The following is a 27,603-nucleotide window of genomic DNA, read 5'->3' as shown; positions in this document are numbered from 1 at the left end:
ACTTGCATTCATATCGTCATATCGCATAGCCTAATGAGAGGGCCGTCCAATGCTCCAACCGATTACAAAACCTTTTCTGGATCACCTATTTATTTATTTATTTATTTATTTATTTATTTATTTATTTATTTATTTATTTTTAGTAAAAAATGCAGTCCATAGACCAAGCAGGAGGGGCTAAGAAAGGGGACACAGCGGAAACAAAGAGAAGACGTTTGTTTAACAAAATTGTCTTACTATCCTACGCAACAACTGAAAATCAAGTACAAACTAAATAGAGTGAAATATACACTACTATAAAAAAAAAGAAAAAAGTGCACAAATTCCTTGAAACAGTCTTAAGCGAAGAAGTAGCACAACACAACTGAACTCATGAAATGACGTTATATAGCATGGTGTCAATAATCTTGGCTAAGCAAACAGATGCATGAATTTTTTGAAGTCAGGAATGCCATGTTCAGGAAAAGCATATGTAGGCAATGTATTCTATTCGCTAATGGTTCGGGGAAAGAAATGGTGTTTGCAAAGGTTAGTACGTGCGAAGTAGGGGGTCAGATTAGTATTGTGATTATGTCAGGTTTGCCTTCAAGAACACGGAGATAGGAATTCATGAGGGTCGATATTAAACTGACGATTTAGAAGCAGGAAAAGAAACTTGAGTCTGCCGATAGCTCTACGCTGTTTCAAAAGTGTAATGTTGCTTGTAGCCATAAGTGATGAAGGCGAATCAAGATTGTGATAGGCATTATGAGTGAATCTTACCGCCCTTCTCTGGACCATTCCAAGTTTATAAATGTGTTTTTTTAAGATATGGGTCCCAGGCCACGCATGCATACTCAAGACGGGGTCGTATTAGTACACTGCATGCAAGAAGCTTCACTTGTGATGGCGCGTGTTTTTTTTTTGTGTGTTAGAAGCCCTAGTTTTCTAGAGGCGGAGGAACAGGCATCGTTAATATGGTTGCTCCACGACAGTCGATGGGTAATCTTTACTCCTAAGTATTTAAAATTGTTCACTTCGATCAAGGGATTATTATTTAGGGTGTACCTCGATGTAAAAGGACTAACTTTATTTGAAATTTGCATAAAGACTGATTCACTAATGCTTAACTCCATCGACCAAGTATTGCACCAATTGGAGAGAGAATTTAGGTTGTTCTGCAAGCACTCTTGGTCTCCTTCACATTTAATTTGCTTGTAAAGAATGCAACCATCTGCAAAAAGCTTTAGGCTTATGGCAGAGGTATCAGCTGATAAAACGATATTATTGATAAAGATGAGAAATAATGCAGGGTCTTGGACGCTGCCCTGGGGAACTCCCGAGGTTATAGGCGAAATCCCAGAGTTGCAGCCTCCGACCTGAATAAACGGCCTCCAACTGGTGAGGTAAGAGCGAATCCACTAAATTATGTTAATAGGTAGGCCAATGTCTGAAAGTTTCATGAGTAGTTTCTGTGCAAGACACAGTCAAACGCTCTTCTAAAGTCTAAGAATATGGCGTCTATTTGGTCGCCCTTATCGAGTGCTATTGCGAAGTCATTAATAGTGGTGACGAGTTGGGTGATAGTCTGTGGCGAGTACCCAATTCAGGCATGATTCCTCATCGTCACGACCACTGCATGAACAATCGGCACAATATTCTTTGCAAGTGTTTAGCATATACAATGCTTCTCAGAAGAACGACGAAAAATAGCATAGCGAATTCTGGCCTATTACCCAACAAATAATTATTAATGCTGTAGTGGGTATCAAGCAAGTGTTCTTGCAGCACTTACCCAGTGAATGTTTAGAAAAGGCTCTGAAAAACCACTCTTCTAGCTTTCGCTGTGACTGTGCTGCGCTTTCCGCGTAGACCTGACATTTTCTTTACCGCCCATGCTCATGGCGCTTTTCTACGTCCTGTCATAGCGCTGTTCTTTCTTCAAATTATAAGTGATGTACCAACTGGTGCGCCTTTCACCACCTCTCAAGTTTGGTACAGATGGTGTCCCATCTGCCGTTACAGTAACTGGCTCACAGTAACTGCGCTCCAGGCATGTTCGGTTAGTGGTGCAAAATCGGTCAGTGTTGACCTCAGTGCAGTGGTGCCTTTTTTGTAAATCCCGAAACGAGTATGGACACCTTGTTCAAGGAACTTGGACTTATCCATTAGGTTTAAGCCCTTCTATATATACCAGTTTAAACTTTTTTGTTATGTATTTGATATTTATTGGTCAAATTTAACCCCACGTTACTTTTATTTTTCAAGCCGTTGTGATGGAAATCACAACAAAAATAAATTGCGCAAATATTTCATTTTGGGCATGTTATATAACTTCCAAACGTTCTTTCTGAAACACCTGTGCTGTTCCCAGTCTACGCCTGATTAGTTTTTTTTCTTCTTGCTTCGAAATGAGTCTGATATCTCGATTGCCAGCTCGATGAGGTTGGTCTTCTTCGGCCCTGGTGTGGGTGGAAGTTTTGGCAGGGCGTGGCAGTCGGCAGAGCCACGAGTGTAGGGTCCGCACACGAGGCTCAGGACTTGCCCGAAGATGCGCTCCATCACGTTGGTCACGTACTCCTTGGCAGGAGAGTTAGAGTCGCAGGCGTCTAGAACCCGCTCCGTGCACTCCAGTGAGTTATAGTACGCGCTGAAAGGAACAGAAAGGGAAGAACGAGTTTGCAACGCATCTCGTAACTCCAAGCAGGAGTGCAGAAAACAATTGTGGTTAAATGACTTGCTTTCATAAAAAGAAGTAATGGTGCAGTAGTGTTTAACGTCCATACATACATACATACATACATACATACATACATACATACATACATACATACATACATACATACATACATACATACATACATACATACATACATACATACATACATACATACATACATACATACATACATACGCATCTTTATCCGCGGGAGCGCACGCCTTCCTTCGTCTTCGAAGACAACTGCTAGATAGCGCTCGTGTCTAACGCGCCTCGATGCGCTCGTTCGCATTCGCCGCACGGATCGAGACTCTCTAACGCCGCGCTTCTAGAGTACGATTCCCCAATTCTTTCGCGCAGGACATCAAATAAGTGTTTATTCACTCTCTCCAGACGCTAGATTATCGTCTTTCGACGACATTTGCAGCGAAACATGCAGAAACAGGGCCAATTTTTGTTTTTTAAGGTCTTTGTTAGAGTTACCCCCAACCAACAAGGATGTGTGTCGACGGGCGGTACACGCGAGGCGCAGGAAGTGCATCTCTTGTTTGGTAATCCTGGTAGAAGAAAAGGGAAGAAGCACTACCAGCAAGTCTTTGCTCAACTTTGCGGTGCACAGCGCACCAACTTTATCTGAGGTGCGAAATGTTCCGATGGGTACTGCAGAAATTCCCATACGCAACTAGATAGTCACTCCCGCCTCCCTGTTATGGTCTCAACGAGCATGCCGCCAGTAGTTGTTTACGACTTTGAGGGGCTGTTGCAGATCCATCCAGGTTTCAGCAGAGACAGGCCAAAGAAGGAGACTTCCGAAACTTTTTGTGTGTGTTTGCCAAGTATTTTAAACAACGCTCTTGTATTGTATACATAAGATTGTGAGAAGGTTACTTTAACTATATTAATTGCTCTTTTATCCAAAACAGCGTCTAAAAGAGAAGACAGCTAAAGAACATGGTTTCTGCTGTGGTGTTGAAGAATAATAAATTATGTGACCAAAAGTCTCGTTGGGTACAACGCTGTTACAATTGCCTACTTGAAAAGGCGAATACTTAGATGATCCTCAAAACTGAAAGGCTGATTGCTACGTTGCGCGTGCTGGAGCCCGTAGTGTGCTACGCAGCAACGCCACTTGCTAGTTTGTTAAAATCACCATGATGGCCGGGTTAAGGGGTCCACGCTCACGTTGATGCGTCATGTCTTCCTGGTGAGGTCAAATAAAATGAAAATTCTGCGTGTTTTCATCTCGGCACATAAAACAGTTATTTGCAATATAGGACTAAGTATTTATTAGGCTGAAAGTAATTAGATGAGCAATACCTAGTGAAAACTAGAGGGTCCTAGTTATATTTATACTAACGAACTTGGTGTTATCTGCTGTCGGTATTATGCTCTTGAAACTTGGAGAATTACGAGATTTTAGCAGCGCTAAAAACAATATCTCTAGACTCCCTTGGCTATAAACACTCCCATAGTAGAATACCTAGTACTCAAAATCATTCCCCACTTTTAGGGGCGGAGCTCCTTATGGCGTGGCTTGTGCATCCCTCGTAGTACGTAACCACCAGTGGCACATACCCGAAATGGCGGTCTTTACGTTTTTGACCTCTAAGGTGATTCTGGTGAGAGATTTTTTCTGTGCGTTGTTGAACAATAAAAAATAGTGCTCAATGCAAATGTTAATGGCTTCTAAGGGGAATGAGAGACAGGAGCATTCGGCCTTTAGGTAACGCGCTCGCCGCGATTCCTATTAGCATCTATTGGCATGTACATTGAGCACGATCTGACAAGAAAGGGTTGCTACGTTATACTCGCTGGGTGTAACCTCCTTCGTTTTTGAAAGGTTTAGCGAGCGTTGGGCCGCATAGCCATGAATACAGTGAACTAGTACATACCATGAACTCGAGGTGGTTAAAGGTGGGAAGAAAACCCGAAGCGCAAGCCGTAAGAAAGTGTGCATGTGCCACCTCCCGTTTAGTCCTTGAAATGTCCGCTGGACGGCGGTGCTTCTATATGGAAAATATATGATGAAAAGATGCGAGATGGTGGTACTTGGAGTGCTGAATAGATGGACGAACGGACACACAGACAGATGCATGGATGGGCGCATGAACGGACGCAGGCGCTGATGCATCGACGAACGCAGGGACGGACGCACGAACAGACGCACGCACGGACGGCTGGATGGACGCATGGACGGTTACACATACGTACGCAGGAACGAACGGAAGCAAGAACAAATGGACGGACGAATGCTTCGCCCCACTCGCCATCATTCACTCCGTGGATATGCTGCCATTCTTTTCTAAACACACAATCATCCCCAGGATGCGAAATAAGGCCTCATCAAGTGTGAGGCTTACGGGACGGCTTTATGCTCTTCCATAGGCACCCGGCAATGCAGTTTACGAGATCTGATGTTAGCGCCAGAACACGCAGCCTAGCGAGTAGGCGCAGCAAAACCCAGTCTTCCAATGCGTAACCTATCGAATAGACGCAGCAAAACCGAACTTGCACGTGCATATCATTTTCTTTTTAGGGGCGATGCTCCTTAAAGCGGCATCCGTTCGTCCCTTGTAGTCGTAGTGTGTAACCAGTCTTACGTTCTGACCTGCAAAATGGTGCCGGTGGAAGATTTCTCCTGTGCGTTGTTGAACAATAACAAAATTCGCAGCGTGCGCGTCAACTGACAGCCGAATTCTCCCGTCTCTCATTCCCCATTAGCAGCCATTGACATGTACATTGAGCATTGTCTGACAAGAAAGGGTTGCTATGTCATACTCGCTGGGCGTGACCTCCTTGGTTTTAGAAAGGTTTAGCGAGCATTGGGCCGCAGTGCTATAAATACAGTGAACTGGTACATACCATGAACTCGAGGTGGTTAAAAGTGGGAAGAGGACACGAAGTGCAAGCCGTAAGAAAGCGTGCGTGTGCCACCTCTCGTTTAGCCCTTGGAATGTACGCTGGATGGCGATACTTCTATATGGGAAATATATGATGAAAAGATGCGAGATGGTGGTACTTGAAGTGTTTAATAGATGAACGAATGGACACACAGACAGATGCATGGAAAAACGCACGGATGGCTGCGCGGACGGATGAACGCATGGATGAAAGCTGGGGTGGATGCATGGACGAACGCAGGGATGGACGCACGAACAGACGCACACATGGACGGTCACACAGATGGACGCATGGACGGACGGAAGCAAGAACGAATGGACGGACGGATGCTTCACCCCACTCTCTATCATTCACTCCGTGGATATGCTGCAATTTTTTTAGTTATGAGCAAGGGGGTCACGGCTGATTTAACCGCACAGGAAGCGTTCTTTGGATACGAGCCAGAAAGGGCACCGACACTTTAGCGTGTCACTGTGTTCAGCGAGCGTTCCATTTTCTTAGTATCCCTTGTGGTCTGTACCAACAATGCTGAGGCGGCCCAAAAAGCTTCATCGCACCCTCTGGGTCACTGTCAGGTGCCTATAGTAGAGTACCTAGTACTCAAAATCGTGAACATTTTTGTCTAAACACACATGCACATGTTCTATCCACGTCATCTCATATTCATGTTCATGTTTTGAAGTCTGTTTTGTAATCCTCATTATTGTATGTCTAAAAAGAAAATGTTCTGGTGATATAAGTTATTGACATCTGTGACAACAAATGTTTCTAAACACAGAAGAAAAAAATGGGAAAACAAATTCCCACACAAAGCAGCACTCTGTCGTGAGATCCACGGGATGGCTTTATGCTCTCCCATATTAGAGTACAAAGTACTCTAAATCGTTTATTACTTCTTCTAAGCACAATAAATGTAAGCTCTCATGAAGATGGCTGACTGCTCTCCCGTAGTCAAGCAGGAAGTACTCGAAACAGTAAACACTCTTCCTAAACACATTTCGCACAAGCAACTGGAATGGTTCACTACTCTATCAGAGAAAAGCAGAAAAGCACGCAGTATACCAAAACGCTGAACAATTTTTCAAAGCACGTGAAACAGTTGTTCCAGAGAACCAGGAAAAGTAACCGCTTTCCCACAGCAACGTGTATGTATAGTACGCTAAATCAGTAATCAATTTTTTTAACAGTGTTACTCAAAAGGGTTGAATTCGTCTGACATGCAATACTTTTTCGAACACCCCAAAACAGGAAGATGCGGCTTTCTTCTGTCTCACATTAGACTGCTTAATGCTTTAACTGATCTTTTTTTTTACAACTGAGCTGTAGGTAGCTCACCTTCGCCGTCCCTCTTCACCTTTAACGAGAGAAAGACTTCTCGCGTGAAAGTTTTGAAAATATGTGGCGTTAATAAGACGTCAACAGTAGAAATATTTTTACGTGACGACGACGCCCGATGATATTCCACAATGGCGTCACAGCATGGCGTTGCATAATTGCGTCATCAATGTACATCGTTGATCGGTCGAAGTTAGGTCGATCCCGTAGGGAGTCAATCTGGTGGATCCAGGAGTTGATCTCGGAGGCCCTGCAGAAACGTTGAGTAGGCCGGTACACCTTTCGTGTGTGTTTCATCGCGTCAGTCGGGTCAGGCTCTTTGTGGTCGTGATCACGTGCTGCTAATAAGGGTCGATTATTGTTAGTTAATTATACCATGTTTGTCTTAGAATAGGCTACAGCTGGTGCGTTGTGCCTCCCGTGTACGTGCTGCTGAACTCAGGCTTTCTCATTGTCGCTTCTTGCGATGCGTATGGGCGAGGTCTCCAGCTCCACAAGTTGTATGGAGCCACGTGCTTTCCTGAAGCTTCCCACTGTCTTCAACTGCAGCAGGAATTTCAGGGCCATTTCACGGCGGGCGCTTCCTTCTTTGCGCCGTCCTGCTGCTGTTAGCCATTTCTACTTTTTTTTGGCTTAGAATCCACCGGTGCCTTCTGCCTTAGCCGAAACCACTTGATAGTGGTCTTGCTCTCGAACATCGTTCTTGGCTCTTGCAATAAATTTTTCCGAGGTATCTTGCTACACAAGCAATGACTCACACACGTGTTGTTGTACGCGCATGTGTTGCGCTGCTAAGCAAATTGGTGAAGGTCTCATTCTCAGCATGGAGGAAAGAAAGTTTGGAGGGAGCCTAAGAGGAAGCATTGCGCGACGCGATAGAGAAATAAGAAAAATATGAAGCAATAAATAATTATAGATGCGTAAGATAAAAGAAAAGGGGAGAGAAAGAAGGACAGAAAGAAAAAAAAAACAAAGCAAAAAGAAAGAAAAGATAAATAAACACAAAAAAACAATTGAAAGAAAGAATAAAGAGGAAAAAAAGACTAAAACAAAGGAAGTAAAATGAAAAAATAGAATGAATGAAAGAAATAATGAAAGAAGGAAAAAAGAGAAGAAAAAAGGACACAAAGAAAGAAATGACAAAGATAGAAAAGAAAAGTATGAAAAAGGAAAGGAATCAAAAGAACGAGAGAAAAATGAATGTACTTCAGGCACGCACATGCCAAGCTTCGTTTGCCGCCCTTTTCATGGTGGGGCAAAGGCCCTTGCTCTTTAAATGCGAATGAATTTCTTAGCCTGGTCATGTCACGCATACGGCGTTGTCCGCTGCGATGTCCACGCACTCGCAGGTGTTGTCTCTCCACTCTCACTCTCTCCCATAGCAACAGCTGCGGGCGCGCGTGACTATCCTCGCCCCTATCAACAGGAGCATGTGGTGCGAGAGAGAGTAGGAGAGGGAAGGTGTGGTGCTTAACTGATCCTTCTCTCCTTGTGTGATCTCTTTCCTCCCCGCGGCCACCCTCCTGACTGCTTGTGTCTCACTCTCGACCTACGCTGGCGCCTCTCAAGAACATTAGGAAATGTGTGCTCGAGACGCCGCTGTGAAACGCCATCGCCGAGCCGAGAACGCTGGTGCCCCAATCTCCCGTCCACTCGCTCCTCACTGTCGACCACGGTGTTAGAATAGGTTAGGTGGAGCGACGCTCAGCCTCCGCCACTCAGCCTCCCCGCCGAACACGGAGACGCGTTTCGCATTTTTTCCGACAGGCCGCGCTGGGTGTATCGAGGCTTGAGGTCAGCCGCTTCAATGGGGGCCGCGTCGCTTACAAAGCTGCATTTGCGACAATTCTTCAACTGCTGGCCGTTCGTTTTTTATCAGGGTAACCACACATATCACTCTGATTTGAAAGTAAATGCATAACATCAAGAAAAATCAGTGGCGGTAGCCAACAGATCGAAACACATAGGAAATTTAGCTTCTGCGAACAGTGATAATGAGTGTGCAGGTGAATACAAATTTCAAAAATATTTTAGCTCGTGCACAAATAATTCCACCGTGGCAAGTTGGGTGAGGCCGCCGTGACGAACTGGCTTAGTAATCACTGGGTTAGCAGCCGAGCACCTTAGCAACTGATCCACCGTGGTGGACCCGGACTGGGTTAGTCAAATAGAAAAAGATATTCACTGAAAATGAAAGCGCTGTTGTGTGTGTGGGGGGGGGGGGGGGGCTGACGTTTTACTAAATGATGGTTGTCAGAAGGAAGGAGCATTCGTGACATTGGTAGGTTAGAAATTGCTCTCATGGGCTGTCGTTGTGCGTGCCCCATATCGAATTATGCTTGGCACGTGTAAACTTAAGTTTACACGCGCTGGCTGGCGCGTGGTAATGAAGGTTGACGCACGTTTAACGACCCATCCATCATGGCTCATCATGTGCCATTCCGATTGTGCCTTTTGTTATTCGTCACGGACACTCTGTTTATATCTTTGTGCCCTGCTGTGGGTGCACAAACGTGAAATGGTCGTGCTCGTTTCCTTTTCAGCTTCCTAACTATTTGCTTCCCAGTTTCTTCTTTCGGGAATGAAAGTAGAGAGTGACACCACATTCCATGACGTCACTGTCTGAGCCGTTAAAACTAACTCGCCAAACCATACGAGGCCCCATTCGCGCAGATACGTTCGCCAGTCGAAACGCCTGCCACCCAAATGCTAGCCTATTTGAAATAGCTTATCCTTGTTCATCAAGTCCTTATTTACACAACTTATATTGTCCAGATGGGCAAGAAGTGGTTTGTGCCGCGATGCAACTCGGGCTACAAATCGTGCTCGGAGAAAGTTTCCCTTTTCGCTGCTCCGAAGGATAGTGACCGCTTGAAAGTGTGGCGACATGCTATTCCACGGAAGAATCGCGAGTTGCAAACAACAGATTTTGTTTGTGAAAAACATTTTGATGCGCGATTGGTCACCAAATCATGGGAAGTGCTATATAAAGGAAACGTTCATGTCAGTGCGCCGAGGAAGGCGGCTTTGGCAAAAGACGCCATCCCAACAATATTTCTTGGATGCCCGAGCCACCTAACCAAGAGTGTGAAGAAAAGGAAAGCACCTGCGACCCATGTTTGCCTTCCCGCCAAGAAACGCTGTGTCAGTGGTGGAGATTCATCAAGCTCAACTCCTGCGTCATCGCTGGATAGTCGATGCTCCGATACCACCCTCTCTGGAATTGCCGAGGCGATCTCAGTTTCCTATGCCACCACTGCCAACTGCAGCACCGAGGCCGCCGTGTTCGAGCCAGATGCAGAACCAGGTACTGGTGATATCCTTAAAAACTCTGAATCGGTCACTATGCCAACTGCAGCTTGGGCGCATCATAAAATAAATATCGATGGCCAGAAAACGGTAGTGTTTTCAGAGATGCACGTGTCTAATGCTGCATTCGTGGCCACGAATACAGTGTCTTGTGCTGTGGGAATGGCTGTGGAAGTCGAAGGATACAACTACTATGCCGCTTCTGTTAATCACATATATCCAAGAAAAGTCGTGAGCTTCGATGAGGCACTGAATATCAACATCGCTTTTTTGGGCAGGCGAATAGCAAAGGAACAACTCGGATTTCATGGAAATATCCACAACATAGCCGATATTGAGACGCTGATTTTCCTTGTGCACAACGTTCGTTTATGCAGTGGAGAGCCTTACTCTAAAGGATACCCGAACGCACAGCCTTCCAGCGCTTATGTTGATGTAACAAGCCGCTGGAGACACAACGAATGTGTCCTTCTGCTGCAGTCGGACGCAACTCCATGCTGCAGATGTCAGAGCCTTTAAAGCACACTTCGTCTTCACGAGAAGCGCAGACTAGACAAAGAGAAACAAAAGCGGCCTATGCGATATTTCCGATTGTCGAATGTTCAAAAGACTGATGTGGTGACTTTCAGAAGAGCGCAGTATTCATTAAAGAATTCTGTTGATTGCCTTAAGAAAAAAGTGGGTTCTTTGACATCCCAACTTAGGTCCTGCCAAAAAAAGCTGTCGACAATGTCGGAAGAGTCCCTTGATGACAAGCTCAGGGGTTTAAACATTCCTGAAGGTGAAGCGACTGTTATTAAAGAATGTCTAGCAGCTGCGAAGTGCACCAGCAAGAAGAATCGGCGCTACAGTGAAGAGTGGCTCCTACTTTGCCTGCTCTTGCACATTCGTAGCCCGTCAGGCTATTCTTTTCTGCGTGATAACAACGTATTGCCCCTTCTGTGTGTGTCGACAGTGCGGAAATACTTCTCCATGGTGCGTGTGAAATGTGGTTTTGACACTCGTTTTTTTAGTGCGTTCAAAAAAAAAAGCTCTCAACAAAAGACACTTTTCGAAGACATGGAATTCTGGTGTTTGATGAAATTAACGTTCGCAAAGAATTGCGGGTGAACTCCAAAACATTGACTTATTCTGGACATGCAGACTTCGGAAATGAAGCTGAAGTGCCGAAGCAGCTAGCCGATCATGGACTTGTGTTTGCATTCCGTTCTTTTGGTGAGACCTACTCCCAACCCGAGGCTGTTTTTGCACGCCATGGCCCTACAAAAGGAACTGTGTTGTCCCAGCTTATATTGAAGGCGATACTCCTCCTTGAAGATGCAGGCGCATTTGTCGATGCGATTGTGTGTGACGGTGCCACGACCAATCGATCCAAGTGGAAGCACTTTGGTGTAACTGGTGCTTTAAATGTTGCAAAAAACTATTTTGTTAGTCCTGTGCGTGAGGAACGAAATGTTTATGTTTTTTCAGATGCGCCACATCTAATCAAGTGCGTGCGAAACCGGCTTCTGAAGCAAAAGCTATTCTGTCTAAACGGCAGCCGCGTGATGTGGTCACACTATGACAAACTTTACGTAGTTGACACCAAGGCCGAAGGCATGTTGAGGGTTTGCCCAAAACTTTCTTTCTCACATGTAAACCCAAGCAACACCAAAAAATGCGCGTGAAGCTTGCAACGCAGCTGTTCAGCCTCAGTGTGGCAAACGGTTTAGAATTTTACTCACAGAAGGCATCGCTTGGCTTAAGCAATGTAAAAGGGACAGTTGATTTTACGGTAAGGATGAATAACCTGATCAATGCCTTCAACCGCAAGCACCCGAAGGAAGGCCTCAGAGAAGGAAGCAAAGGTTTCAGCATCCTAGAATCAACATTGCAATGGCTGAACAACTGGGAGAAAGATGTTAAGCTAGGTAAAGTAAATCCTGATAACTTCCTGTCTCAATCAACTGCTGAAGGTATGCGAGTAACAATACTTTCTACAATTCAGCTTTCAAAGTATTTGTTAGAACAGTGTGGCTTTAAATATGTGCTAACAGCTAAATTCAACCAGGACGTCCTTGAAAAATTCTTTGGTGTCATACGCCAAGCAAACGGTCAGAATGACCACCCTTGCTTTCCTACATTTTTGCAGTTATATAACATGCTTTCAATATATAGCCTTGTGAAGCCGCCAAAATTTGGCAACTGCCAGGTACAGATTAGTGAAGAGCCACGCCTTTTGAGCCTCTTTGACCTAACGTCAGCATTTCAGGAATCTGCTCCTCTAGAGTCGCGTCTGGAGGGACTGAAACAGAAACTAGACGGCTTAGTGGAAGAAGAAGCTGAGTGTGAGAATGTCTTTTCGGATATATCTTCGTCAGATAATGTGACCGACTGTATAATTTATTATGTGGTAGGATTTTTGTGCAGGAAGATATTGAAGAACACCACTTGTCAACAATGCCACAATGGCTTGGCAGCTACAAGTAATGCACCGTCGAAGCCTGAAGCTGCATTAGTAGCCTGCAAGACGCGAGGGGGACTGGTACACCCGAACACTTGCCTGTTTATGTTCTCAAAGGAAGTTGAAGCAATATTTTGCAAACATGCTGGAGAAAAGCACGCATATGACATGACAATAGACTATGTAATAGAAAATTCCATGTTATCGTTTCCCTGTCTTGAGCACAAGGTGGATATCATGTCGAAAGTGCCTCATTATTATGTTGGAGTCAGGATGAGGCAATACTGTAAGCAACTGCGGAAAGTTGAAGCGGACAAGACGCAGAAGCTACGAAAGCTTTCGAAGCTTGTCTAGTGTGTTGTGACTTTTATCCTGTCAGTGCATGTTGTGCTGGTACACATGATGCACTGTCGAATGAATAAAGTGTTTTTTTCTTTTTACCACCACCTTGAGTACTATCCTACATTCTTTCGCATCATTTAGCCGCACCACACAGTACTCGAGGTAATGCCGCTTTTTCAGGCAAAAATATGTAAAATTCGTAGATCGTGCCAATACTGTGATAAAATTCTTGGCGCACCGTAACCTATATATCTTGCAGTCTGTTTATTTTGAATATATCAAAGAGTGGCCATTGGTCACATGCTGTCGCCCACTTTATTGCATTCGCTTTCGATCCTGCATTTTCGACCTGGGCGCGGCGCGTCACGTTCTACTGCACGCCTTGAAAGACCTAAATAGGGTTATTCAATTCCATTGCATTAAAGCATTCGTTTTCTCGCTGATGTTTACGAAATTTGCAAATAATCGGTTAGTAATAAAGGATTCTGTAGGGTCACTTGATCTCATATGCGAAATGCCCCTTACGCGTGATACCTGCTATTTATATGATCTGACTGCAAATACACCAATTATTCTTTCGAGGGCAAATGAAGGGTGAATTCAACACGCGCCACACATCTACATATTTACTTTTGTAGACAAAATGCGGGAACGATCGCCTAGCCCACGGTGTTGCCGAGGCCGAATGTGGTGTTTATGAGCTTCACACCGCATGCCGAACCGTCAGGCGTAAAACACTACGACGTCTTTATATTTAACATATGATATTACACTGCCACATAATCCTCACAGGGCCTTGCGATATCGCTAAACACGCTAAATTACCGAAGCGCTGGGCATAGCCAGGCGGCCTCCGTCCCGCGCGCGCCTCCTTCCGGCAAGAAAGGGAAAGAGGTCCCCGATTTCTCCTCACTCCAATGCGCCGTCGCTCCACTTAAACTATTCTAACACCGTGCTGTCGACCGATCGCTGACTGGGCGCCTCCCAAGGCGATGACAGAAGTCGGTGAAAGCGATTGTCTGACATCAACGTTACCCTCGGTCGGTGCAAGAAATGCATTTGAATTGCCTCATGATTCCCCTTTGGGAGGTGGGGACATTTTCTCCTTGTTTACTGCAGCCTTAACAGAGTGGTTCGCAGGATGTGAATATAGTATATGAACTATCTTTACCGGTGGTACCAGTGTCCCCGAGACAAGCACGGCTGCTTATGTAAAGGAGAAAATCACCAAGTTTTCAAATTGTTGTGGGTTGAACTCTCGCTATTGAAGAGCGACAGCTTGGAAACTGCATGTACATAGCAGAGAGCGTAAGTATGCCTTCTGCCACTTGCTCATTTCCTCGCACGTGTTACGTCACTTCAACTAGAAAAAACCAGTGGAGCCAGAATTGAGAAGAGGAGAATGCAAGGCAGTGAAGATAAGCGCATATATGAACTAACAACGAGCGAACGTCTGTGACAATTCACTCGCATTTAAAACGGGAAGGCTACACCTTCTGAAATAAAAAAATAGTTCAAATTGTCCGGAAGCACTTGAAAATGACCATTTCGAAAAATAGAGGTGTCTGTGAATGAGGTCGCACGTTTAGTCTCACGACAAATCCTTAGTTTTTATTCTTCGCTGTTGCGGTTATTATCTTTTGTGTGGGCATTTTAGGCTCTGTAATGTTTGTTTATAGATTCTTCATTCGATTTAATATAAACAAGTCTTTTGGCCAATTACAGAAGTGCCTTTATCAATTTTCGTTTTCAAGCAAACTAGCCTATGAATAATGGTCCTCACAGTGTTTGCATGCATTGTATAAAGGTGGGATAAATTAAACCTTATCAAAATAAAAAACAAGTGTATTATACTTGCACGCGCTTTTAAAAATATGATTGCTTTTTGAAATTAAGAGCATGTTGTTGAAATAAAGAAATAAGACGTCTTAAGCAACTCTTGTGTTTCACATGCCAAAAAAAAAAACAATTTGACATTAAGGCGCACCGTGTTTTGTGACTACGAAAAGGTTCACTTCGTCTTGTTTCACCGAGTAGTTAACAGCACTGACGCGTATCTGAGAGTCGTTATTTAAGAATGTAGAGAACACTTGCATTTTTGCCCCTTTGAAAAATGGGACCACCACGATCAGAATTTGATGCTGCTACTTGCAGATCAGTATTCGAACACCATGGTTACAAGACCACCCGGGTCACTCTAAATGCTGACAGACGGCGCATGTCCATGTGTCTTTTCTGTCTCAATATTAGTTTTCGCTTCGAATTTCAGTATAAATACTTGTACGTTAGGCACTAGCGCAGTGCCCAATGAGGCAACAACTTCCCTATTAAGCCTTTCAATACCTCGGGCCATTCCTCACCACAATGCCTATGGGCTGTGAAATGGCCACTCATCCAAGGACACTATAACGATGACCTACCAGCAAGCGTAGTTAATGGTCCTTCCTCCTGGTGCGTCGATGCTTTCGCCCAGGCCATCACGAAGAACTCCGAAGCACTTGTTCAGCCCAACACCAGCCGAGTTCATGCACTTGATGCTGTCTTTGTACACTGTTAGCGCAAAGGAAACAGGCAGCATTTAGTGTGCAGTGTACACGCATTCGGACATCTACTGTGCTAATTTTACAGGTCAGTAGTACAAATCTTAGGGGCTTTATGGGCCAACACCATGATATAGTTATCAGACACGTTTGTGGGGACGGCTCTGGTACCTTTACCAACTGGGTTTCTTCAACGTGCATAAATAAATTACATAGACCTCTAGCCATTCTATAGGTCATTAGCAGTGGGTAAATGGCGCTGACAATAATAAAGCTGATCTAATTTTTGCAATTTGAGTACAAAAACTTCTCTATACGCATCTTCTGATCGACTGCAGCTAAAAGCTTTCTAATACTGAGCGCGGAACTGTCCCACTCATTCCTTCGTCAACTAGAGAAGTAATATCATCGTCTTTGACTGAACGTGGCGTACACAAACAGTTACATGTACCACATAGGACGCACCAGAAGTCCAAGTTGTGATAACTGTGGCAGCATAAAGACAATGCAGCACATACTACCAGTATGCCCCGCGTACCGCGATGAGAGGCAGCTGTTCGAACAAGAAGTGGACATGATTTGTCACGAACAAAAACGTTGCACAGCATATTAGACCCTGTGCGTGGACATTCTAAACATCGTCGGGTCAAACTGTCATTGATTCATTACCTATTTGATATGGGCCTTTCCGGAAGGTTTTAGTAATCCAACATCTCATACAGCGAAGCCTTGATTTGCCTGATACACTACTATTTTCTTTTCTTTTTGTAATGGAATTTGTGTTGTTTCATATTGTATGAAAAAGGTCAATGTGAAAGGGAGTCAGGAACGTATTAGGTACAATAAAACCAGGTGACAGAAACCACGTTTAACAACGGTAAATTGCGAACTATAGAAACGAGGACACACACACACACACACACACACACACACACACACACACACACACACCACACAAGCACACACACACACACGCACGCACACGCACACGCACACGCACACGCACACGCACACACACACACACACACACACACACACACACACACACACACACAGCGCTACTTTCAAGAGTCTTATTTTGCGATTCCACGGCTACTTATAGGACTAAAGAATGATAAATATGCGCACATTTGTCTCCCAGTAGAACAAGATCAGTACTAGGTAACAAAAACGGTCTTTTCAACGTGATATATGGCATGCTAATACAATTGTCACCCATCTTTTTACCTCCCCTGCTTCTATGATTTTATGTGTAAGCTGATTTCTAATTTATGCCGATAAGCTACTCTTGAAAAACAGAGGAAAAAACCACAATTCTGACAGTGCATTGCTACGAAATCACCTTCTACGTTTCTAGCATTGTAATGATGTTCACTTAGCCGTTAATTTAGCCAAATAGCGCTTTGACCGACGTATCAGTGGTCAGGGCACTTTCAGTACACTTTTACTGTTCCTAAACATAGTAAACCAAAGTGCCCAGATGTCCACCTTGGACGGAAACCAACGGGAAAAATAGACAAAAGACAGAACATCACTCGCAACTGGAATTATTCTGGCAAAGTCACGACAATATTATACATCATGCCAAAAAATATGAAAGAATGTGCGCTGTCAGTGTAAAAAGATGCGTAAAGGGTTTCGAAATGAATTGTTAGACAATAAGTTGTCTATGTAAATGGTGACACTATCATCCCGTTTTTTTCTTTGTATAGGAGGTGTGTAACCTTTATTATGGCGCCGACGACAACTTTCCACAGATATGTAAAAATCAGCCGTTAAAGCAACAGCGCATATGGCCACACCTATGAAGTGTTGATGTATGTTAGTTCTCTAGTACAGCTACCTGTATGCATGAACTTCGGGCTTGCAGAAATAAAGCAGTGACTTTACGTCGGTCTACCAGGTACGAGAAATAAGGAAATAGCTAAGCAACAGAGCTCCGGCATAGCGCCGCTGACACTCGTCGGAAATGTGACCACATCAGTAAAGGAGGCAGCCTGGCGCTCTTGGTCTGCGCAATTTCCTGTTCTAGTGTTCGTGTCTGTGTGCGAGCCCTTATTCAGTCAAACTATCAACCTCTAAGATGCCCAAACTCAACTGAGAGAATAGCATGATCGAGAATCTCTGTCGTGTCTTAACGTCCCAGAAACTTGATAGCACTGTGAGGGACGCCGTAGTTGAGGGTTCCTGAAATTTCGACCATGCACCGGGGGTTTTACAACATGAACCGAAATCTAAGCACAAGGACCTGGAGCATGTTCTCTCCATCATAATCCTGCTGCTGTGGCCGGTTATTGATCCCTAGACCTCAAAAGTACAGGAAAAGTCCATGCACTCTTGAAATGATTTTATACACTGCCCACTGCTAAGCACAGGAGCTACTGCAGCTGGCGAAACCAGCCGGCGATTCTGTATCGGGTCAATCAACTCGCCCTAAATACTGTTGGTGCTGAGACTCACTGTCAAATCGCTCGTTGCCTTCCGTGCAGGCGGCCTCGAAGTCATCGCCCGCCGCTTCCATGGCAACGAGCGCCACGGCGCGGGGCACATTCTGCAGGCAACTTTCCGAGAACTCGATCGTGCAGGCGATCTGCTTCCTGTACAACCTGGTGTCAAGAAGAGAGACACACATTGTAATCACAGGGTAGGAATAAACCACTTACTCGGCACATCTTTAAGAAAGATACATAAGAAGTGTGAAACGCAACAGGATGTACGCAGCATATTTAAGTCACGAGTAGACTGAGTAGTCATCGGCTGCGTAATAAACCTCATATTTTCATCGCCAAGAACACTCCTGGCTGCGGGGTGCACTGGCTGACTCAGGTGTTCTGCGTCGCGGCAGGACTCCTGGAGTCGCTTTAGCCATCCTTCATTTCTGCCCGATTTAGCACCCTCCTTGTTAGCACAATGCCGCTGTAAAATGAAAGAACCAGCTTTTCTCCACAAAGCTGGCTAACGTGAAGGAAAGCAGCATGACGTCACGGCTGCGTACAGCCCTTAGCAGGCCTAACGTGAATGCTTCACTAAGTGTCCTGAAATGGTTTGACTGAAGCCAGCCCCGTGTAAGTTTGGACTTTGTTGTCGAAACGTTACCAATGCACGCCAATATTCATGCATGTCGAAGTGTTGTATAGACGGAACAGCACTCGTTGCTTGGCGGTTAGCATCAGCCAAACCAGTTCAGTCCAGGCTGCCGTGCGTTCGTGTTAAGCGCTCTGGCGGCTGTACAGAACCTAAATAAGCACGCTGACTAAGATATTAAAGAACTAGCGCGATATGAGGGCTGAGTCCTCCGAGTGACTGAGGAGATCTTACAGCTCTGAAGGCGTGGACGCACTGTTTCGTGGAAGCCATATTTTCTTATCTGCGATCGGGGTCTTCAATACTCGCACTGAAAGCTACAAACCACGGAAACTTGAAACTAAGAAAAAAAAGTCCTGTTTATTGTACTGAAGCTGTTTTCCTCCATTATCGGGGAGCAAAGCTGTCAAGCCATATTACGATAAAAAATTTGCCTTGATCAGTGGGTACGTTACCTTTTTTCTTTATTGCGATAGCAGTAATGTGGACACCATCGCCCGGTTGTTGCTGTCAGTGTCACCGTCGTGGTCATGCTCCGTGCAAAGTACAAATTGATCGAATCTTCACGTGCAAGCGTATGTTTTACCAGAGGGTGAGAGAGCACCGATGGTGGTGACTAACGGGGCTGAAGCAAAGACGAAACGTCAGTTTCCTTGCATGGAAAGTACATGCAGTACCATCAACACACGGGCCAGGACTGCCTCCGATTAGTACCTCAGCAGAAAGAAACACGCCGCCTGTCTTGGAAGAGGATGAAAAGAGACATAGTGTGCCCGTCTTGGGCCGGATGAAGAGAGGTGGGCTGGAGGGTGTCTGTTGGTAGCAGCAACTGTGAACTTGGATTTGAATGGTGTGCTCAAGATCTCTAGCGCGTGCGCTATCTTGTCAGGCATCGCACGCATCTTCTATACACCTTATACATGCTGTGCACAGAATGTTAAAATACTTTGTGAAAAGGGCTTCGCGTGCCGGCGCGGCCTTTGTCTCTCACAGCATTGTCTTATGAAGTTACCCCGATGATGGATATATGAAAGAGTTGGCTTCTAGCCCCACTTCACATCATATTGCAGTTTGTTTTCAGCCGTCTCTGTGTGACAGGTGTTAGTGTAGTGTTGGCGCGGGTTCTCTCGACATTCGTCGTGCTCATTGCGCATGTTCCTACCTGACAGTTGGAACATGAAATGGTGCACCTGAAGGACCCGCTCGATATAGGAAAGTTTCGAGGAGTTGCTTGTAGAATGCCCTGTGCAGACTGTGACGACGCTTATAACATTGAAAACAGTAATTTCGATAGACTACTTGAATGAAGCGAAAAAAAAAAGCGTTGTATCGAACGCAACTGCGCAGCACATGGCTGCCTCTAATTACAATATTTACTAGGCCAAGGCTACTGTAATCACGAAAGAAGGAAACTGGCGTTCCCGTTCATACCTGCAATGCCTCCTAATGTAGATGGTGAAAAAAGGAACACTTGTTAAAAGTAATGACAAACTCCCTCCAGCATTCGCCAAGTGTTTCGGCGATGTACTAAAACGGAAATAAGTGCACTACACCGAGCCACTTTAACGCCAAGAAGGCTGCCGTATGGCATCCGTCGCGTCCTTTTTACTTTTCTAAACATTTTTTATTTTGTCCAGAGTTCTTGCTTTTCATTTTATCAACATGCTTCCTCACGACCAAGGCATCGACTTCTGTCTTCATCAAACCTGCTTTATCATTCGCTCTGTTTTCTTTCTACGGGGTTCTCACGTCCACTCTTTCACCGTTATGACAAATATGAGCGAGAAATCCTGATGATAGGGCCACTGCATGAACTGCTTAGACAGCATGACACGCAGTCACACAGATGCAGTGTCTCACATAGTGGACGTTGTGCGTCTGGCTGACCCGGCTAGGAGGATTCGTGTTCTATGTCGCAAAACACGTAAAATCTATGAACAGTGGCATAGCGCATACAGCCTAAGCACCCTGCTAAAAATTTTCTACGACACACCTTCTGCGTGGTATGTACAATATTCAATTCGGTGCGTCTGTCTGTTGGTTTGGACTGTCTATCAAATCATGATTTTCCCTCTCTGCTATTTTATATACTTAATCGCAACAAAACATGGGGCAGGTGTAGGGCTGTGCGAAGACTCATATGATAGGAATAACGAATCGAATATTGCTCTATTTGATTAGGTACTCGATGGGAACAGGACCAAAACATCAAAACTATTATTTGCGTACTATCCTAAATCTTATAAGAAATGATCAAGCCCATGCAAGAAATTCAGGGACACCTGGGAATAACGTTTGTAATATTAATCAATAAATAACCAAGAAGCATGCAGTTCAATGGCAATGCTACTAAGTTCCACCTTGAAGGAGCTTTGTTTTTGCTTAGAGCTCAAATGACAGAGGAACGAGAGTCGCTTATCCACTATCTCTATCACAACAATCATGAAAATGTCGACCCATCAGTATAATTAAATGCCAGTTTTATTGAAAATTTCTCGAGAAAACATCACTGACTACCATGAGCAATGCTTTTCTACGTGCAGTTACAAAGTGCTTTCAATGTGCTGGCTGCTGCAGCGTACGAGCTTGGTTCAGTTTATCAAATTAAATTTTGTCTTTGTCGGCTAAAGTCTATTGTATAGTTTTGTGGTAAAGTAATATATATATATATATATATATATATATATATATATATATATATATATATATATATATATATATATCGTATAAAATGTTGTAGAATTGCTTAGTTGTTTTGTGATTGGTTACGTTTTCACTCTGGTGCTGCCTTTAAAATGGTCATTGTACTATTAGAAGCCTCTTTCAATAGTTTTCACTTCGTATTTGATTGCGTGTAATCGCTATTCAGTACTTACACGATGGGGCTCACCAATTCACTAATCGCGCACCTTCAGTCACATGCTTACTCACTCGCAATTAGCCTGGAACTGTTCCTCCTGAGGTTCCGGCAGGTACGTGGTGTTACTGTACACCAGGTAGTCTTCGCCGCACGCATGCAGCTGGGCTATCTTGCAGCCAGGCCTGAGCTGGGCCCGACACACGCCTACTGCACAGTACACAAAAGGAGAAATAAAAGCACCCTTATTAAACAAAGCGCACCTTCGTCTGTGGACTTACATGGCTTAATAAGTGTTCGACGCAAAACATAACACTGAAGGACCCCCAAGCATACTAGCGTACAATGTGAAGGTATTAAAGGTACGATTTTGTGATTTTGTGATTATCTGTGCTATCTGTATTTTGTACGTATTTCTTCACCTTCATTTTGGCGCTTTGGAAGTTAACCGGAGCTGGCAGCATGAAAAGAGTTCACGAGCGATTGCAGATAAAAATATTACAATAATATGACACCTTAGTTATAAGAAAAAGTTGCATTTCATTTGCTGGTATAGCCGAGAGTTACTACATGAACGGTGCAGTTTACTAAGCAACTTAAGTAACCAAGAATATCAGAAAAACCTGGCTGAACGTCATATGATGTATATCCTGAAGCATAGTAATGTTATCAATCTACAACGCATTGACAAATTCATGATAACTCAACTACTGATGCACTATTTTTCGTTTTTCCTCTTGTTTCTTCATTTTTTAACGGCATGTCAGAAGTGGATGGTGGCAAAGTGTGGTGCCGAATACTCTCTTCTTGCACAATAGTTGATACACAGTAGAAAACAAACATAAATTCATACTACGGCATACATTTCAAGTTTTTCGATATAAAAATGTGTCTACACTATACAAAGGTAGGAAGAAGACAAGTGACTCCGCTGTTAAAAGGTGCAGACACATTATAAGAGCTCAATAAAATGTTTTCATAGCCGATTACAAGTCACTTCGGAAGTTTTTTTTGTTTTGTGTCACAATGCAACCGCAACAATTATGTTATAACTTTGCCAGCTACTCGGCCCCACAGAATCATGTTTCACATCCCTCAATCCGCTTTACCTTGAGCCTACCTGTGGTCGTCTCTGTGTGACAGGTAGTAAATGTGGCTAGATCCGGCATCGCTTCTGACAGCGCAGCCTTTATCATTACCTTCAGTGATGTGTTGCCATCTGTGAACTCTGCCAACGACGCCAGCGGCCAAAAACTCTTTCTTTTGACTACCTGCAAATTACCGTGGTCCTCCCTGAACCATTATCATACGTAGTAGTCGATTTCATGGGCTCCTTTAAGTCGTCAGCACCAGGAAAGAAATGTGTGGATGTCACAACCGACCACGCTGTACGCGATTAATAATTCTATCCACACGTGTTGCGCAATACTGCCGATTTCGTACTTATCGATGTCGGTGCTGTCTCTTGGACTGTCAAGTGTAGATAATGCTTTGGGTAGCACTAGATAATGAACTGGCCGGCCAGCATGTGCGGATCGACGAGCTTGGATGGGCCGCAAGGACCAGTGGGGCACGTAACTATAGCTTCAGCCATAACAATTAATTAAGTTTAATTACACCTTGTGTTAATTGATCTATTCATGGGAGATAAGGATTTCTGTGTAAGGAATTAGAGGGTGTTCAATGGGATGTAATGGGGCTCAGTGAAGTTAGGAGGACACGTGAGGCTTATACAGTGCTGAAGAATGAACACGTCCTATGCTACTGTGGATTGATTGACAGAAAAGAACTAGTACTTGGGTTTTATGAATTTCCCTATGTTGCCAGGGACACACAAAAATATCACTGGCAATATAGAGGAATACTATACCATCAGTGAGAGGGTAGCAAGTATCATAATTAGGTTTAACAAAACGTACAAGATGAAGGGCCTACGTGCCTACATCAAGCCATAATGATCATTTGGTTGAACACTTATATAAAGACGTATAATCAGCCAATAATAAAATAAAATCACAGTATACTATTTTGATGGGTGACATTAATTCCGAAGTTGGCAAGAAACAGGCCGCAGACCATGCAGTGGGAGAATACGGTATCGGCAGTAGAAATGCCAGAGGGGAGTTATTAGTTGAACTCGCAGGACGTAATAAATATGGATCTTGAACAGCTTTTTCAGGAAATCATGTACCCGTAAGTGGACGTGGTGAAGTCCTAATGGCGAAGCTAAGAATGAAATAGACTTTATTCTGTGTGCACACCCAGGCATTGTACAGGATAGAGCAGTAGTTGGCAAAATTTCATGCAGTGACCATAAAATGGTAAAAGCTCGTATTCACCTAGGTTTAAAAAAGCAAAAACAAAAACTGATACGCAAGCAGCCAACTAATAAGTTAGTGGCGAAAGAAAAAGTACAGGACTTCAGACTTTCGCTTCACAATAAATTTATGCACTAAACAAGGTAACCTACGCCAGCGTTGACACAATAAACGATAATCCTGCTAGTATCATTAAAGAGTGTGCAATGGAAGCCGGAGGTACAGTCAGCAGACAAGATGCTGGCAAGCTATCTCAGGAGACGAAAGTTCCTAATAAAAGACTACGAACCATGAAAGCCTCAAGTGCAACCGACAAAACAGAGCTAGTGGAGCTTTCAAAGTTAATTAATAGGCGTAAGGTATCCGACGTGAGAAGGCATAACATGAAAAGAATTGAGCAGGCTGTAAAAAGCGGCAGAAGCCTGAAAGCTGCGAAGGCAAACTTTTGCTAAGGAAAAAAATTGGCTTTGGGCATTAAGGAAGAAAGAAGGCAATGTCATAACCAATATGAATAGGACAGTCAAGGTGGCAGAGGAGTTCTGCAGGGAGTTGTACAGAAGCCGAAACAGCCAGGATAATATCGCGAGAAACAATAGTAGTACAGATGAATTTGACATCCCACCAGTAACGACAGCGGAAGTGAGGGAAGCCCTAGAAGGAGTGCAAAGAGGCAAAAGTGCTGGTGAGTTTAGCATAACAACAAACGTCTTGAAAGGTGGTGGAGAAATTGTGTTACAAAAATTGCCCGGCTGGACGGGAAGGGTACCAGAATCTTGTAAGAACGCGGAAATTATCTTAATAAATAAGAAAACAGACGTCAAGCACTAAAAAAATTACAGGCCAATCAGCTTACTGTACGTTTGTTACAAAAGCTTTACAAAAATAATAGCTAATAGAATTAGGGTGCCATTAGCGTTCAATCAACCAAAGCAACAAACAGAATTTCGTAAAGGTTACTCCACAATAGACCATACTCACACTTTCAATCAAGTAATAGAGAAATGTGTGGAATTCAACCAACCCTTGTACATAGGTTTCATAGATTACGAGAAGGCGCTTGACCCGGTCGAGACATGAGCAATAATGCAGACACTGCGAAATCAGTGCATCGAAGAACCTTACATAAACATACTGGAAGAAATCCACAGTGGATCCACAGCTACCATAGTTTTCTATAAAGAAAGCGACAGAATCTCATTAAAGAAGGACGTAAGGCAGCGAGACATAATCTCTTCAACGCTATTCACCGCGTGTTTACAAGAAGCTTTCAGGCCCCTAGAATGGGAAGAGTTAGGAATAAGAGGTAATAAATATTATCATAGTAACGTGCGATTCACTGATGATAATGCATGGATGAGTCACTCAGGGGAGGAATTACAGCTCATCATTAGTAAACTTGACACGAAAAGCAAGAGAGTGGGTCTTAAATTTGATATGCACAAAACTAAAGTGATGTGCAACAGTCTCGACAAAAAGAGAACTCTGTGCTAGATGGAGAAAAGCCGGAACTTGTGGAAGTTGTAAAGGAATATGTCTACCTATGGCAGGTAATTGTCGTGGAGCCGAACCATGAGAGTGAAATCACTAGAACATTAAGGATAGATGGATCGCGTTTGCCAAGCATTCGGAAATCATGAATGAAAATCTGCCACTAACTCTCAAGAGGAAGGTATATATCTGCTGCATCTGCCAGTATTTACCTATAGAGCAGAAACCTGAAGGCTTACAAAGAGGCTTCAGCTTAAATTGAGAGCGACACAGTGAGCGGTGGGAAGGAAAGTGATAGGTGACCTTAAAAGACAAGAAGAGGGCAGAGTGGGTCAAGGAACAAACCAGGGTTAAGGGTACCATAGTGGAAATAAAGAAGAATAAATGTACATGGCCCGGACACATAGCACGTAGGCAGGATAACCACGTTCTGTTCCTTAAGCGTAACTGAATGGATTTTCAGAGAAGCCAAACACACGAAGGCGACACAGATAGTTAGGTGGGCCGATCATATTAAAAAGTTCGCAGGGATAACGTGGCTACGGGAAGCACAAGACCAAGATGATTGACGAACAATGGGGGAGGTCTTTGCCCTGCAGTTAAAGCATACAAGCTGATGATGATGATGACGACACCACGTGTGTACTTTCCTTTTTCTTAGTGATGTCGTTTTGAATCATGGCACCCCACGGCAGTTCCTTACTGAGAGAGGCTGAACTTTTATGTCTGAAAGTTTCACCAATATTCTGCGACCATGTTGAACTCGACACTATATCACCACATGTTGCCATCCGCTGACAAATGGCCTCCCGAACGACTAAAGCTGCACACTGGTGGGTATGCTTGCAGTGGATGTTTTCGCAGGCCACCATGACTATAACAGTACCCCGGCTGATGTTCTCTGTGTCTGCTATTCTTACCCTCAGGGTACTGCCTTCTACTCGCCGCTCTATTCGTTGTAGAGACACGCCCCAGAGCTTCCACAGGCTAGTGATTTCCGTATGCTCCTAGCAGGTATCAAACACAGTTGCACGGGCCGAAGGTGCATGCTATACCGTAAGCCAGCTGCTCGTGACGTCATGACTGGCCCAAAAGCGCCACTTACGACCTCCGCCATATGATACCCTATTACTCTTCGGGCTCTTTATGGTACAGTAAATACTGTCTAGGTGCAGTGGTATAACGAAGCACCCCCTGTCTTGCTACTTCGACTCGTACCACGTTTTATATCAGGCCACAGAAGCTAAAAAAATTGCCCTAGTGGTTCCTAAGCTAGCCTCTAATTTCTTTACTGTGCGTATAACATGACGTGACTCTACTCCTATGTGCCCCCCGGTGTTTCATCCTCCCAGCTTGGTCCATGTCAGTGCTCATGCCCCGTGTTCCTATTTTCCGCGAACAGATACAAACACTCAGTTGAGTCGCTTGCTTGAGACTACTTAAGTTTACTTGTCCCTCTCACTGTGTTCTCCTCCTTTTAAATTATGTTTTTTTATCCCCATATTTGAAGGAACTTGAGTTCAAATGCACGCTCTGTTGTGTAATTGTTGAGAATTATGTCGTGGACTTGCCTTGATGCAGCGTTATTATGTAGGCAGGGAAGGGAAACGTTAGTGTGATTTAGTTGCACAATGAAGACCTCAGATAGCTAAAGTGAACTTACAGCCAACAGTCGGCAGTCCGTTTTCACGGAATACGCAGCCATAGTAACTAAAACAAATGAGGTAACTGCCTCAAATTGAAGGTTGGTCTGGCCGTTTTGTTTAGAGATATGACTTTTTTTCAACATAAAATTGTATTTGCGTAAAAATTACAGCTATTATAAAGCTAAGCATTCTTCGTGGCGCGAATTAGGAAACAGATAAACAAAAGAATAACATGCGCTTACCTAAAAAGCAGGAAATGAAGACGCAGACAAAACCAGGTTGCCGCATTTTTCACTGACCACTTGCGCACCCACCTGCGATAGCCGTTATAGTGTTACTGGTGGAAATTGTCGTTTCTCCCGTATGACTCTAAAAGCGTCCACTTGTTCCTGTTCGACCAGATTTGTACCATCCCCTCTTGTTTGCGTAACTTTCTCGTCGCCTTTTCAGAACACACTCAAAACTAAACTTCCAGTCACGTACTCACACAGTCCACGTCTGGAGGAGCCTCCCTGTGTTCAATGGCGATGGAAGGACAGAAATAGGCAGTAAGGGAACGGCAGGAAATAAATCCGTGTAGTCTTCTGCAGGATGGCTAGGGTATATGAAGGCTTCAGCACTATATAAGCTTGAACGACGTAG

At 44.1% G+C, this 27,603-nt stretch overlaps 1 protein-coding gene and 1 long non-coding RNA gene across 3 annotated transcripts; one reads left to right on the top strand and one right to left on the bottom strand.

Moving 5' to 3' along the window:
- Positions 1 to 86: 86 nt before the first annotated feature.
- LOC142764946 (uncharacterized) lies at positions 87 to 27,603 on the bottom strand. 2 transcript variants are annotated; one of them, XM_075865483.1, is made up of 6 exons: positions 27,449 to 27,603; positions 27,204 to 27,275; positions 21,584 to 21,719; positions 18,029 to 18,174; positions 15,449 to 15,578; positions 87 to 2,629 (listed from the first exon to the last, which is right to left on the bottom strand). In XM_075865483.1, the coding sequence occupies exons 2-6, from the start codon at positions 27,247 to 27,249 to the stop codon at positions 2,365 to 2,367; spliced, it is 723 nt and encodes a 240-aa protein (XP_075721598.1). In that variant the 5' UTR covers positions 27,250 to 27,275; positions 27,449 to 27,603; the 3' UTR covers positions 87 to 2,364. The 2 variants fall into 2 exon arrangements, with proteins under 2 accessions (XP_075721598.1, XP_075721599.1); XM_075865484.1 differs by having other exon boundaries at positions 21,584 to 21,716.
- LOC142764947 (uncharacterized) lies at positions 1,301 to 18,237 on the top strand. The gene is made up of 2 exons (XR_012883979.1): positions 1,301 to 1,385; positions 18,058 to 18,237. It is a non-coding gene; the product is annotated as an uncharacterized LOC142764947 (long non-coding RNA).

Source organism: Rhipicephalus microplus, chromosome 6 (genome assembly GCF_043290135.1).
Source record: "Rhipicephalus microplus isolate Deutch F79 chromosome 6, USDA_Rmic, whole genome shotgun sequence".
Taxonomy (NCBI): domain Eukaryota; kingdom Metazoa; phylum Arthropoda; class Arachnida; order Ixodida; family Ixodidae; genus Rhipicephalus; species Rhipicephalus microplus.
Note: the sequence above shows the minus strand (reverse complement) of the source record. Positions and strands in the feature narration are given on the sequence as shown.

Bases quoted from the DNA above. Each gene is read 5' to 3' on its own strand.
- LOC142764946 (XM_075865483.1), bottom strand. From the start codon at position 27,249: ATGCGGCAACCTGGTTTTGTCTGCGTCTTCATTTCCTGCTTTTTAG. The intron at 15,579-18,028 runs GTGAGTCTCAGC...TTGCGCTAACAG, and splicing joins AGGCAACGAGCGATTTGACA to TGTACAAAGACAGCATCAAG. The intron at 2,630-15,448 runs GTAGGTCATCGT...TGTTCCTTTCAG, and splicing joins ACCATTAACTACGCTTGCTG to CGCGTACTATAACTCACTGG.